The sequence below is a fragment of the Micrasema longulum genome, unplaced genomic scaffold, assembly GCF_059751315.1.
Source record: "Micrasema longulum isolate JH-2025_06_02 unplaced genomic scaffold, ASM5975131v1 h1tg000147l, whole genome shotgun sequence".
Classification (NCBI taxonomy): domain Eukaryota; kingdom Metazoa; phylum Arthropoda; class Insecta; order Trichoptera; family Brachycentridae; genus Micrasema; species Micrasema longulum.
In genome coordinates this window covers 1,166,053-1,180,781 of record NW_028277353.1, presented here as the reverse complement: position 1 = coordinate 1,180,781, position 14,729 = coordinate 1,166,053, and the positions used below count along the sequence as shown (strand labels likewise).

General features: G+C 30.8%; 1 protein-coding gene across 1 annotated transcript in view; it reads right to left on the bottom strand.

The window, feature by feature from the left end:
• Positions 1-14,729, bottom strand: part of Dyrk2 (Dual-specificity tyrosine phosphorylation-regulated kinase 2) — a 105,790-nt gene that overhangs the window by 78,777 nt on the left and 12,284 nt on the right. Inside the window, exon 2 of the mRNA XM_088242647.1 lies at positions 9,040-9,253. Coding sequence (XP_088098773.1) covers positions 9,040-9,253 — 214 coding nt within the window. The remainder of the gene's footprint in view (positions 1-9,039; positions 9,254-14,729) is intronic.

Below are 14,729 nucleotides of genomic sequence, written 5' to 3'. Positions count from 1 at the left end.
TTTTGTCCATTTTTATACAAACGTAACAATAGTTTAGCTTTTACATTTTTAATTCAACTTTTTTGATCCAACTTGCCCTAAAGATGTATTACTGGTTTACTGTTAGGATCATTGATAGTGCACATTTTCAATTACATTGATATTACTCTAATATATTACCTATATAATAAATAAAAAACTGAGAAAGGGAATCATCAGGTGTTTAGAATAGTTGTAGGCAAAATGTTAGTCCTTCTAAAAGTAATAATTATTTATAGTTTGACAGGTTAATTTAACAATGCTGTTTATATAATATTACACGAATTACATAGTGTAAATTCACATGTATATACAGGGTGTTCTTTAAACCCTGTCACATCTGAAACCACGATGATCAGTATGCGCAAGAATAAGCATATTTAAAAAAATATTTAGACCAAGAATTTTTTTTTTTTTTTTAAATAAAATATAAAAAAAACAAATGGTTGCTTACTTCTGCAGGGGAGAAGTGCGAGGAGCGCGGCGCAGTATCAGACTCCCCCCTTCCCCCTTCTCGTTTCACCCCCGCAGAAGTAAGCAACCTTCGATTTTTTCGATATTTTTTTTAAAAAAATTTATTCGTTCTAAAAAAATATTTTAATGTGCCAATATGTCTTCTTGCTCATACTGATCATCGTGGTTTCGGATGTGACAGGGTTTAAAGAACACCCTGTATATTACATAAATATATTTTTAATTATCGGCGGACTCCGTAGCGTAGGCAATAGCTAAGATATTAAATAAAATAAATAATAATAACTTTGTTTTTAACCATTTTTTTTCTACCGACCGGTTTTAAATCTATACAAGCTTATTTATCGAGGTATATCTAACTAATGAATCCTATCCACTTTTATTTTATCAATATTTACTAAATATTTTGCTGCGTATGGAGCGATAAATCAAGTATTTTTGTCTTGTTAGGATGGTAAGCGAAATGTGAGATGGATATGATCTTTAAAACTTGACAAGAGTGGAGTAGAATGGAGAAGTTAAATATTAATATTCTACTCCTACAGTTAATAGAGATAACCCATCTTAACTATGGAGGCAGATTCAATTTATAAATGACATATTTTCTAAACAATTATCTTATTTCATTTCATCAAACATCATACCGGCATTCTACACAACTTATAATATAGGAACATTGTTAAAAAATCACAAAGAAAAAGCCCTTAAATATAATAAATCTGGCAATCAAATTCTGTCTACATTGGAAAAACTAAAAGAAACTTTAATATCACAGTAAAAGGACACTTCTAAATAATGATAATTTTTCTGAATTCGCAAACCATCCGAGAGAAAATTACAATAATTTTAATAAAGACACTGGATTGAAAGTTCTTCATGTTGAAAATAAAATATTAAAATCAAACAACTTGGAAATCTCATAATATTTTTTGAATTTCGCAATAATATTTTTTATAAAAAAACCACGCCAATATGTATATTACGAATTTAGATGATATTATTATGACGTCCGGTATCTAATTATGATTCTAAAGTGATTAATTCAAAGCTTCGGGATTGGTTGGCATAGAATTTAGAAAAATAGAAAAACTAAGAAAATAATTTTCCATTTGAAAGATGTATTACATTGTTTTCGTTATTATCAGAACTGAAAATCTTCGTGGAAAGGAAAATCCGTGTCAAACTGTAAAACATGCTACCAGGTTGATTCATATTAATATGGTGAGAAAAATTTCTATCTTCCGTATTTTTTTATTCACCGATTCGCTTTTATATGTGATTATAAAATGGCATATAAAGTATACATACATGTATTATGAATAACTAATGAAGATTGATCTAAAAAGTTGTAGTTATTTTTAAATAAATCGACGTAGAATCAAATCAAATCAATTAAATGTTACTAAACTTGTCTCATACAATGGTCCATTCGTTACTATAACAAACGTAATACGATTAAACTGGCGCTTTACATTTAAAACTATGTTTCCCAAAATTGTTGGGATTAAAAGTGCGATTTCGACAAAACTACAAGAGAATATTATTTTAATTAGTAACTTAAGTTTGAGCAGATTTAACAAACAACTTGCTAGAATGAACGTTTCCGAAACTTCTAGATGTAGGTTCTACAGTGCAGATAAGATGATGTATGTGTATGGGTGTTTACCCATACACATACACACCCATACACACCCATACACACCCATACACATGTTAATGTAATTCTTTACATCATAAAAGGAGTCTCATCCTTAGGGGACCACTGGTTAAACCAGAGTATGTTAAAGAGCTCTCCCCCAACTTATAGCCCGATACCTTACGGATCTAGGCTTGGAGGGGGAGATTTGGAAAAATGTAAACTTTCGCCTTCCACATAGAAGCCAGGCTCTTTATAGACCTGGGCTTGGAGGCCGAGAATTATTTACGGGGACTCGTCACAGCAGATCTTCACAGGTCGGAGTGACGTCAGGAGCTTGCATAGCACTGACCCCCACCACTTAGAATAAGAATAACTTAAGTTCACACTGCAAACTGTCGTTTAGCAACTAAATGAGTTCAGGGTTTTATTATTATTATTATTTGATAAAGACTATTAAACTAAGCAAAACATTTTATTTTTATATTTTTTTGTAATTACACCAAATTTAATTTGATCAAAGTAATCTAAACGAAACCAGAGGAATCGATTCTATGATACAAAAGACATAATTTATGTAAACTCAATCGTGTTTTCGTCCATTTTTATCTGAAAAAAATGGACAAAATAATATATGCACCATTACGTTGTGTAAAGGAAGTAAAACTATGACTTTGAACAATGATAGAAATTTCCGAAAAAAACTTTCCTGAGTATGAATTTCATTAATTTCTTAAGAATCTTAAATTAATTGCATCGCGTGTTATGTTGAATAATTAATACCTGGTTTTTATATTGTCTCTCGAGAACAAAAATATGAGCGCCTGAAATGAGATTATCACGTGATATGACGGCAGACATCTTGTTTTGTGTTGCCATTTTGTGAATACGTGATCTGAATGATGTTTCGTGTCATGTGTCATGGCCACCGGTAGGAACTTTCACTAGTAGTAAGCTTAATTATAATTTTGACTGATGGACCCAGACATTTGACAATCATTTGTAGCCAATTTAATTTGAGCGCAAACCAAAGATATAATGCTAATTTCTAAAAATATCCAACTATTTCAACATTTGGTTAAATATGTATTTAACAATCAGTTCCTTCAAAATTTTTATTCCGTTAACATTTACACTAATATCTCAGCACCCGATGACAAACAATTAGCTTAAATGGTTAATCAGGAGGAAAATTATTTATTATTTAACGTTTTTTTATCGAAACAAAAATATTGTATACAATATATCCATGTATTTTTTTAAAAAAATACTACAACAAACCATTAAAACGTACATGTTTTCAGTTTATGCAAATGTTTTCAGACATGTACCTACTGTATTACCTCCCTTAAAACAGTCGTCTAAATATTTTATAAATAAATAAAATTATGTTACAAGTCAAACTTTTCGGCGATGTGACATTATTTTAATATAAAAATCCATGAGTAAAAGAAAGTAATAGTAAAATGTAAATGCGCAATACTTTTTTACAATAAACCATTTTACTCGGTTTTATTTTCCTAATCAATATTCGGGTCTTTAAATTAAATTTATAGGATTAGCACCCTGTCAAACATAATAAAATGAGTTTTATAGACGCAATGCTTTCCTGACGTTTTTATGACTTGACGCCAAGGGATGAATGTAGAAAATCTTGTTTAATCGATTTATTGTTGTTTTATGTCGTGGTGAATTACGAGATAGTAAAACACAATAGTTTGCCTCTATAATTGCGCCGTGAAAAAGGTTTTCCCCGTATTATTAAATAGTTAATAACAGCCATTTTATAAAACAAATTAAACGTTTTATGTGACAGCTTATTTGAATTTTAGTTTATTAAAAATATTTACTTTTAGATATTTGTATGATGTTAGTTTTATAAGTACCTGCCACTTAAGGGATAGCCTGAATCGAGGAAGGAATTCCATTATTTTCGTTAGTATTTAACATAGATCATGTCGGCGGCCTCCGTGGTGTAGTGGTCAAGACGCTTGACTCACGCACGGAAGGTTCCGGGTTCGATGCCCGGTGAGAACACAAAAATTAAAATGTGATTTTTCTCAAGCCTGGGTACTCTGTGATGTAATTCACCACTGTAATTAGGCCTCCTGGCCTGTTGTGGTGCAAAAAAATGTATGTATGTATGTATGTCTTCTGCTAAATACTTCGGTAAGCTGGAAATCCATTCTCTCCCAGTTTTTATTTTTTCCGTTGAGATTTAGCGGCCAGTTACACGTTAAAAATTTTAGTTAAAATGGGTTTAAAGTAAAAAAAAATAATTTACTTTTTACAATTTTGTCAAATTTGATAAAACAGCTGGGACAATTACTTAACTTTGCTTTGTGGTGGCTGTTTAAAAGGTTAGATCTAATCGCATTCCCTCGTCTGGAGTGCCACAATAGGGAAATATAACTTTTTAATATATTTTTAAAGTATATTAATTACTATCTCATAAAAAAAAATTATTCGCTTATTATTAGAAGCAAAAATTTTTTTTTTCAATTTGTAAATTTGAATTCCCGTAAAAACGGTCGTTCCATTGGCCACGCCATTAATACGATTCATGATCATTTGTTCCCGGCCATTGAAATTTGTTTAGAATATTATCACGAATCTTGACACCACAACTCCCATGTCCAAACACGTCGCGTTTTTCCAGCAACGTATTTTTATAAAATTTATCTTTTACATTTATATATGAAAACATTTCTCCACACTATCCATATTGATTTCTAAAATAAAATTAATTTTTCTAAATAAATTTTATTGATTTTTATTGGTATTCGTAGTGTGTGATATTTCTCAACTCGTGATAAATGACGAATGAAAGATTTTGGAAATCGTAATTTTTAACGACAGATCAATAGAAAACAATGTAAGTATTCAATGTAATTATATTTTTTAATAAAATAACTTTAACTGTTGACTTTAACAGACCTCAATTGCCTTCATGGTGGTTAAGAGTTGTCTGTTTGTTCTGGCTCGACTTAAGACTTCAGAGTTCGTTATCAGATCTGTCCAAGATATCTTAAACATTTTGCGATGCAACCACACCTCAAAAGCCTCCAGCCTATTCATAGTGTTAACTTTCAGAGTCCAAGTCTCACAGCCATACAACAATACAGACCACACATAACATTTTACCAATCTTTGCCTTATTTCAAGTTGAGATTAGCATTGCAGGAGAGGGATATTTCATTTTATTAAAAGCAGCTCTTGCTTTCTTAATTCTGCATTTAATCTCTATATCTGAGTCGAGGGTCTCTGTTAGAAGAGAAAGATATAGTACGACAAAAATTTAATCAAGTCAATAGTCGGAATAATCATCGCGCGTACATGAGAAAATCTATGAATTTGAGAAAGCGAGGTGTGTATGCAAAGTTATATGAAGTAGCATCCTATCTTCTCTGCCTGCTGGTGCGATGGTTTGTTTGCTAGTTTTGTGAGTATTATGTTCGTATTTACCTACGTTGTATTTATAAAACAGAACTAGCCTACTAATCCTTTAAATGAAAACATATTCACGCGTGTTTCATAAATGATAAAACGGTAAGTCGTATTTAATCTAATATTGTCAAAGGTGAGTCATGTCACGTTTATGAACTGACAAAAACAGCACATAAGAAACAAGAGTGTCTTAGGTAAGTAGAAAGGGTGCTTAGCTACCCACGTGGAGTGCGGTCAGACGTAAGAAACACGCAATTATTATTCTCCCCGCAGCATTGAAATACTAGACACAAACGAATTTTCTGAAAAACGAATATTAAGTTCTTAAAACTCAAAATTACATTTTCAAAAGCGGTTTTGTAAATATGTGTACGATAATTTTCAGCTGTTCAAAGGTTAAAATATACTATAGTAGGGCCAATTTAATAGGTCACATTTGACACTTCATCAAAATTCAACAACATAACCCTGTAAGAGCGGTAGTAAAATATTATTTATTTTTTCAAATTTAGAACTACACAATTGCTTAACTTTTTTCAATTACGATTACATATTTATTGTAATAATGACAAAAGAAGGTAATTTTATGATTTACTTTCACTAATAAACCATTCTAAACATTAAAAACTTTTTCTGTTCTAAACGTCGTTACAATGTTGCATCAGTGAGCCCTTTTTCTTTTTAAACACTAGGGATGTTACCCCGAAAAATCGAATGTTTATAGTTTTGTTAAATTATGTACATATCTTATTTTGTTCCTTAAATTTAAGATAGAAAATAATAATGGGACAGGGATTCGACTTATGATTTTGAAAATAAAATTACAGTACCTATAAGTACTTTTTCATAGCAACTGAATTCAATTGACATATATTATGTTTGAAGTCCAAATCGATGTCCATTCACTTTAATCGATGTTTTTAAGCAGGTTACCTCACTATGAAGCTAAAACCGACAAATGTCAAATGTGACCTATTAAATTGGCCCTACTATACATCTTGTACTTGCTAGTATACATTTTAATTTTCCTTTATGGTATTACAAATTCAAAAAATCCAAAAATACATGTTATATCGAAAGCGAAACATAAAGAGTATGTGAGATAATGATATATTCAGTGCTATTTTACTTTATACGCCACGACATGCGGCACATTGGTAAACTTTCGATGCTATATGTGATTTATCTCCGACTTCTGATTTAATACTTTTTCTGTGCCCAGTAAGTAATTATTATTTAGTAAAAAAAACATTTGAACCAATTTCATTGTGCGTTTTGTAATATAAATATTATAGATGTAGGTACATATATACTATATACCTCGTTTTTAAAACTGTGAATATTTTTATGATTATCTCTGTTTATTAAGTTAGTCTTCTTTGTTTATTCTCTTATGTAAAAACATTTCAAAAAAAGATATTCAAAAGTCACATTATTTTTATTATTAATTATAGTTTGTAAGGAAAAAATATGAATAAATAAATAAATGTGTAAATGTATAACAAAGGAATACTGATTTTTTTTAAACAGTAGACATTTATTATATTTATAGATATATTAAAGTCATTAGATGCAAAGTGTACTAGCTATACATCACCGGAAAGGGAGAGTTAAGAAAAAAAGAGTAATATATATATTTTTTTTATTTTTTAAACAGGTTTTAATCGATAAGATATGAAGAAATATACTAACAAATGTGTTTTTTAAAACGCCACATCATTATTTTTTCAAATCCTATTTTTTCTATAAAAGGTCAGAGTATTATTTTGATCTGAGCTCCGGAAACTTTTATTGGCACGCAAAAAGGGAAAATTTTATATCAAATTCCTTACATCACTGGAAATTGCTTACGCAGATACGACGGGCGATACTTTCAATTGTCTAGGAAAAACAAATGACGTCATCTATCATTTTTGTTTCACATGCGTGCCAAGAACACGCTATGATGACAGGGTTAAAACGTTATTATCGAAGTTGGTATTGAATACTTTTCAGAAAATTCCAATGCATTGAAAGCCCCCTCTACTTACTCGGATCCATTCTAGAGGTCTTGTGGCTTATTTTCATATCCGCAAATTTCAAAAACAAATTTTTAGCTTTGATGAACGGATAATGACTTTTAAAAAAAGATTCGCATTATTTAGAATTCACATTTACTGTTTTCAATGCCTCCTATTTTTCTCAATGCACCTCAGTCTGAACTATATAGTCTATTTGTCCGTCACCGTCTAATTTTCCTAATTATGACGATGATAGGGTATGTTAGTTTATTAGCTTGTTAGTGAACTAGGAGAACCAAATCCTATTAAGCAAACCAGCCATTCTTAACGCTTATACAGAGCAACCTTTTAACGTCATTTTGCGACGCTCTGATTCAGAAATCTATTGAAATATAATTCCTATCTATCCCAAGATAAAATCAAAGTTCATAAGTTCATTATATTATCAGAATCACCCTATTAAAGAGAAGAACCTCGCCCAGTAAGATAGTTCAATGGTTTTGTTCTATATATTTTTTTATTAAGAAACTATCTAACTAAGTAAAAATATTTTTTTTAACTATTTTTATTTTTCATGGTATCACGATTACGATTTTTTAAAGTTTTGTATTTTTCTTTTTGAGGAAACAGTAGTGCTCTGTAACCGGTTGGCATATCAAAATTATTTTAGAGATTTTACACAAATCGACCCCTTGAAATAACAAGGTAACCGAGTAAAAAAAGTTCCACTTGAAATTGTGTTTATTCCTTCTAATAAAACCATATACCGATTATTAACTCTTCCTTCCCGGTGATGTATAGCCTTTGCATGTGCTAACTTTTATATCTCTGTAAATGTTAAGATTTTCAGTATTATTTTGTTATACAGTTACATATCGATTAAAATAATATATTATTTATAAGTAAATACTCATTGGGCGTAAAAAAATCATTTTCCTGAAATTGAAGATCACCTATACAATCAAAAACTTACCTATGTGTCACATTGTCGCTACGATGAAGTAAAAGAGTATCGAATAGACGATCGTCTCAATCACTCTTCACGTCTCACTCTCGACGCTATAGATATATTCGTGAGCAAGACAGCCCATTTTACGCTTGACGCAGGACGGCCTGTACCACTGCTACAAAACCCCAGTTGCTCTCAATTGCTCTCGGAGCTCCGCTTCGGGTGTTAATAATATTATGACTTTTGTCTTCAAATATAGTTGATCGAAGCAATAACTATGAATGTTGCATTTTTCGGATTTTAAATCACTCATTTTTGTATTTGTATTGTATCCATAGCACCGGAACGCGCAGATTTTTTTAGTACAGTAAAGAAATAGTTAAAGAAATTGGAAAGCGTTTAAAATTTCTACTGCATCCAGTTATTTAATACAATTTTTTGAACAAGGTTCACAGAAATAACAAAGTTAGTGCTTCAAACACTAGCTTATAAATTGTAATATTAAAATGAATTACCTGTTGGAGTAAGGGGCACCCTTGAGGGGACGTTGTTCCTGTTCGGCTCCTGGATGGACGGGGGCGAGGCGTCGTTATTGTTGTCCCCGCGGGGCGCGCCTCCTCCGCCCCCCGAGCCTCCACCCCCGGCCCCGCACACCCCGGACAGCTCCACACTCAGCCGGGACCCCGACAGAGTGCCCAGCACCGAGCTCTTCTCATTCTCTATCTGCAACTAAACATATTCGTTAACATAAAATCTCATAAAATAGAGTCATAACTCAAAAAAGCTGAATTTCCAGGAGAGCCAGAAACCTATTACACGCGCTATCTTAAAACCATGTATTTTTAATTGGGTTTCTTGTTGTGACTTTTTACCTTTTAAAGCAAGGCCGATAGGCTAAATATATTTAGATTGTTTTTATAAAATGAAATAACAATATTTAAAGAATATTTCGACTGTCGTAAAAAAATAGTTAAAGTATTACACTTTTTGAGAAAATTTCGAATAAGTGTTCGTGGGTGCTATACAGCCACCAGGTGGGTAAAAGGGGAAATATCACATCCTACAAATACCGATAAAAATATATTGAATGGATTTAAAATCATTTATTGTATTTTCGGAATCAATATGGGTATTGTGGAGAAATGTTTTCATGTATAAGTGTAAAAAATAAATTCAATAAAAATACGTTCATAGAAAAACTCGACGTGTTTGGCCTTGGTTGTTGCGATGTCAAGATTCGTTATATTGTTCTACACAAATTTCAAAGGCCACGAATAAATAAACATGAATCGTGAAGTATTAGGGGCGTGGCCAGTGGATTTACCGTTTTCGCGGGAATTCAAAATTACAAATTTAAAAGTATTTTTTATGCTACGGTTAATTAGCACAATTTTTTTTAGTGGGCAGTATTTTAAAGACCTTTATTACAATAAAAATGTAAAAAAGTGATATTTCCCTATTTTAAAGCTACAATTATGTCAAGTTTTAACATATGAAAAAATATATATAATTTATTCCGAACAGATACTTTACTAAAAATCTAATTTTTTTAGTAATTACTATTTTATCGGATGTGCAGAATTTTTTTTTAATGCGTTTTTGTGTTTTAGCAAAATATTTCAATTTTAGTTGTAAACTGTGTAAATCCTGTGCCTAGCATCTGAAGAATAATACTTAAAAATAGACAATTCAAATTTTCAATTAAAGTCATAATGATATACACGTAGCATCTACATACACACCTAACGTGTTTTTTAAAATTTAATCTATTGCATATGTCGAAATTGAGCCACAATGTTTTTTTTTATTTGTTGATAAAAATTGGTTTACAAGATAAAGAACAAAATTGCATATGGTATCTAGATACATCCATTATAATAACGTTTCTACCTCTCTAATATAGTAGTTAAGTTCACAACGGAGTCCTGGTCCCGACCCTGATGTAGAGCAAAGTATAGACTTGGAAAAACAGGAATAAAAGTATGCTGAATGATGCTCTCAGGCGAATGTGTGGTAAAACTATGTACGAAAGATGCACAAATGTTGAGATCCGTACATTATGTAAGGCTGAGACAAACATTATCGACAAAATCAAGAAAGGAGCTCTGCGGAGGTTTGGACATGTAGGGCGAATAGACAGCGAAAGAACGGCTAAGAATATTTACAATACGAATGTTGATGGATGCAGAAATAGAGGAAGACCGAGAAAGACATAGCATGGCCAAATCCAACAAATACTAGATGGACAGGTCAAAATTCGGAATATCGGCGCGCGTGCATGAGAAGATGTATGAATGTAGAGGAAGCGAGATCTGTATGCAAAGATAGAGTGATGTGGCGTTCTATCCTCTCTGCTTACCCTTTCGGGGAAACGGTGTGATAGTTTGTTGTTGTTGTTGTAATAGAGTGAAACTTTGTGTTTAGAGTTAGAGTTCGTATTACATTCATTTTTATTTGCAAAAACAGTTCCTTAAAATTCGATATTATATTCTAAACGAAACATAATTTTCTACTGTATGAAGTTAAGAAAAGGGTAAGTCTGATGTGTTTTTTTTAGTTAAGATTATGTTGGCTGTTCAGATAGTTTATAGTTATATGTAATAAGATAGTCATTTAACTTTGAATTTAACATTGAAATACGAACGTGGCACTTCAAAAACTTTTATAAGTTATATTTACTATTTTGCAGACATAGATAGAATATGACATAATATTATATGTCGGGGTATTAGGCATTCCGATCGCAAGTATTATCGAATTTATGTTGCTGATAGTTTGCCAGTGCTTTATCTTCCTCAAGATGATACCTAATACACCTAACCACATTTTTTGGAAATACTCGAAATTATATGTTTGTGAGACTGTATCGTTGATATATTGGCAAAAAACGTTATTTCTCAAATCCCTATTATAAAAACTCAAGCATTTTTTTTCCCAATTTCTTTCTTTTACATCTGATTTAAATATAGTAAGATGTTAAATGTTCATTTAAGATTTAATTATTACTTTTTTTTTCCGTTTCTTAATTTTATATTAAGTAAATATTAAGTTATTTAAAGCTTTAAGCCTGATAAAATGCCTAGTATACGACTGATGTATGAAATTTTATAGGACTAAGTGTATTTTGCAAGATTGTATAGCATTAAAAACTTTACAAAACTGCATCGTTAAGTCAAATCTGCATATTTTCGAGTTGACGTTTTTTGCCAGTATACCCACGATACGATAACATTTGCACTATTAAGTATGTAGTTATTTTTTACCAATCACCACCCAAAAAGATAGTGAATTATTCCATTCAAAAAGATCACTAAAAATAGTAGTACTTGTATTATTTCAATAAAGCGAGATTGTTTTAAAAAAACTAATGAGGTTGAATGAATAAAGATTGTTAACATTTGAAAGATGTTTAAAATATTAAACTTAATAAAGTTTAAAATATGAATTGATGTAAGAAATGAGTTTACGAAAACATACCTTTTTTTTATCCTGACTAATCAACAACGCCTTCGCCAAATAAGTTATTTAAAATAAACTATAATGCTCTTGGCGAAACCAATTACACTTTGTTAAAAATACCTCCCATTCACGAGATGAGAATGTAGATATTCATACCGATTTAAGAAATTTATTTCAACCAAGCTCTCAATAAAAGTCAAGTTTAATTAATTGCCAATTACTAAGGATGGTTCATTGGACGAAAGTTTATTGAATTACGGCCATCAGCTTCTCCAATTAATCACACGCCCTTAATTTAACTTGATCTTCAGACTATATATTAGAGTATATTAATCATTCGAATTGGGTTGTGGTCCTGTGGCTAGTGTCTCGGACGCATGGATCAAAGATCCGTTGTTCGAATCCTACTCTACCTCAACTTGATTTCCATTTTCTTATCGTGAATTATTTACAACTCGTAGAAAACGGTCCTCAAAATTAAATATGTGGGTAAATCATATGAACGCAAATTATTCTTTCATTAAAATATATATATACTAGCGGACCCGACAGACGTTGTCCTGCCCAAACGTTGGCTTGCCTGCTATTAGCTTGGAAAAAGACTTTTCATTTCAAAAATATAAGTATGTACCTACGTACTTGTTTATGGTTGAGTTCCAAAACATAAAATAATTAATTTTCAAATAAATAATTATTTTTGCAAATGTCAAACTCAGCTCTTCTCACCAACATGGGTGCACTTTATTCATGAATGGGTTTTTTTTAATGTATTGAATTTTAGTTAATATTATTTTAGTATTATAAAAAATCTAATCAAAAGAAATAAATGGGAAGAAATTATAAGGGACGTAAGGAATGAATCTGATTGGGATCCATAAAAAGCAAATGTTGTTTGTAAACATTTAAAAACAAACTTTTTTAAACACAAAAAACAACATCCTTCCTTTTTTTGTACATGCATTCTCGGTAGGTAGAGGAAAAATAGATTTATGTTTTTAACTTTTTTTACAGATTCGATTGAAAACTTTAATATCTAGCGCAGCGCAAAGATCTACATTTCGCGGAAAACTGCACGTAAATCGGTTTAGCCGATTAGGAGGAATTTAGTGACATCACACGTACAGAAAAAGTGTCTAATAAAGATATATGTATATTTTAAGGCACTTTTCCTCGCCTTTGACTTTCAAATCACAGCAAAAACTCAATTTTGTTTGTGAAAATTTATTTTTCTTGATGCAAATTACGCAGAGCAACTTTTTTTTATTTAATTAAAAACACATTTTTTTCATTCTCCGAATTTCATTTTTATACTAATTTCCATGGCTTCTTTATGAATCACAAATATTTTAGTTTCTATAGAAGAGGGTAGCAAACAACTTTTAGGTATGTGGGGATCTAAATACCTAAAACATAAACTACTTACACCAATTAATGAGCAAAACAATGGTCTCTCGAATTAATAAATTACTTCGTAAGTCAAAACACTAAATTTTAATATGTTACGATAATATTAAACAGATACCAAAAAAATATTCAAATTCCTAAATTTCACAGAAGTCATGGTCAAAATAGCTTCGTCTTCAAAGGTGTCTAAATTTACAATAATCTCCCCAATGAACTAAAAACTATTAAAACGAATATATCTATAAATAAATGTAAAGATTTTTTTTGAACAAGTGTAAAAACTGCATTCATTTTTAATTAGAATGAATGTATTATTATTTTCTGTTTCTTTTTATATAATCTATGTTGTTTTTTTTATGTACTTGTATATTTAAAATTGTATAAACTCTAATAAATAAATAACTATAATAGTGTTAGTCACTCTCCAAGCACAAGAGTTAAGTCTTTTTTTGGAGAGTTACAGTCATAACTTTTACTAGGTGTATAAAAGTAGATTTATATAGACTTTTAAAAAAACATGTACCATTTATGAAATTTATTAATAAAAAAATAAAAAAATAATAAGCAAATTTCCAACAAACCAAATAACATGTTTGTACGGACGAAAAACGAAAATTGAATAATAGACTTACAAATTTGTATTAAAACTGATGGTTCATTATTAGGGAAAATTTGTATGCTAAGGTTAACTGCTGTACTTGCCTACCTAAATAATATAACCAAAATCCTTACTTTTTAACCTTGACTTTTGCCTTTACCTCGAACCTGATGACACGCAAAATGTCGCAACATAAAGGCATCCGAATAATTTATTATCCGCTCGTAATTGTATTCTTATTGAATTACTGGAGTTAATATTTCACTATGGCGTGCATTTCACTGGTTGGCATTAGGTTTATTCAGTTTACTTTTGACTGCTAAATTTTACAAACCTATTACGTCAATCGCTTTACAAATCACCACGCAAAGCGGGTGAGAGTCGTGGATTATTGTAGGAAAAGGTATTCGGAAGGAAGAAAATTATATCTGATGTGTTTTGTAAAATCCCGTAGTGAAGAATGTAATTGTTTTTTAAGAACATCAATTTCGAAAATGATATAAATATTTGATGTAGTGATTGGCTTAATATGGCCATCATGTTTAGTTATATGCAGTCAAACAAAATTATTACTTGGAATCGGTAGTAAATATAATTAAACTATTTGGCTTAAGATTAAAGTTCAAATAAAGATAAATAAGATCCTAATTTACAAGATTTTAATTTAATTTAATTATCTGTGTCAAGTAGATAAGATATACAATTGTGTGTAAAATAGAACCAGAATCCTTGATGAGTGTTTGT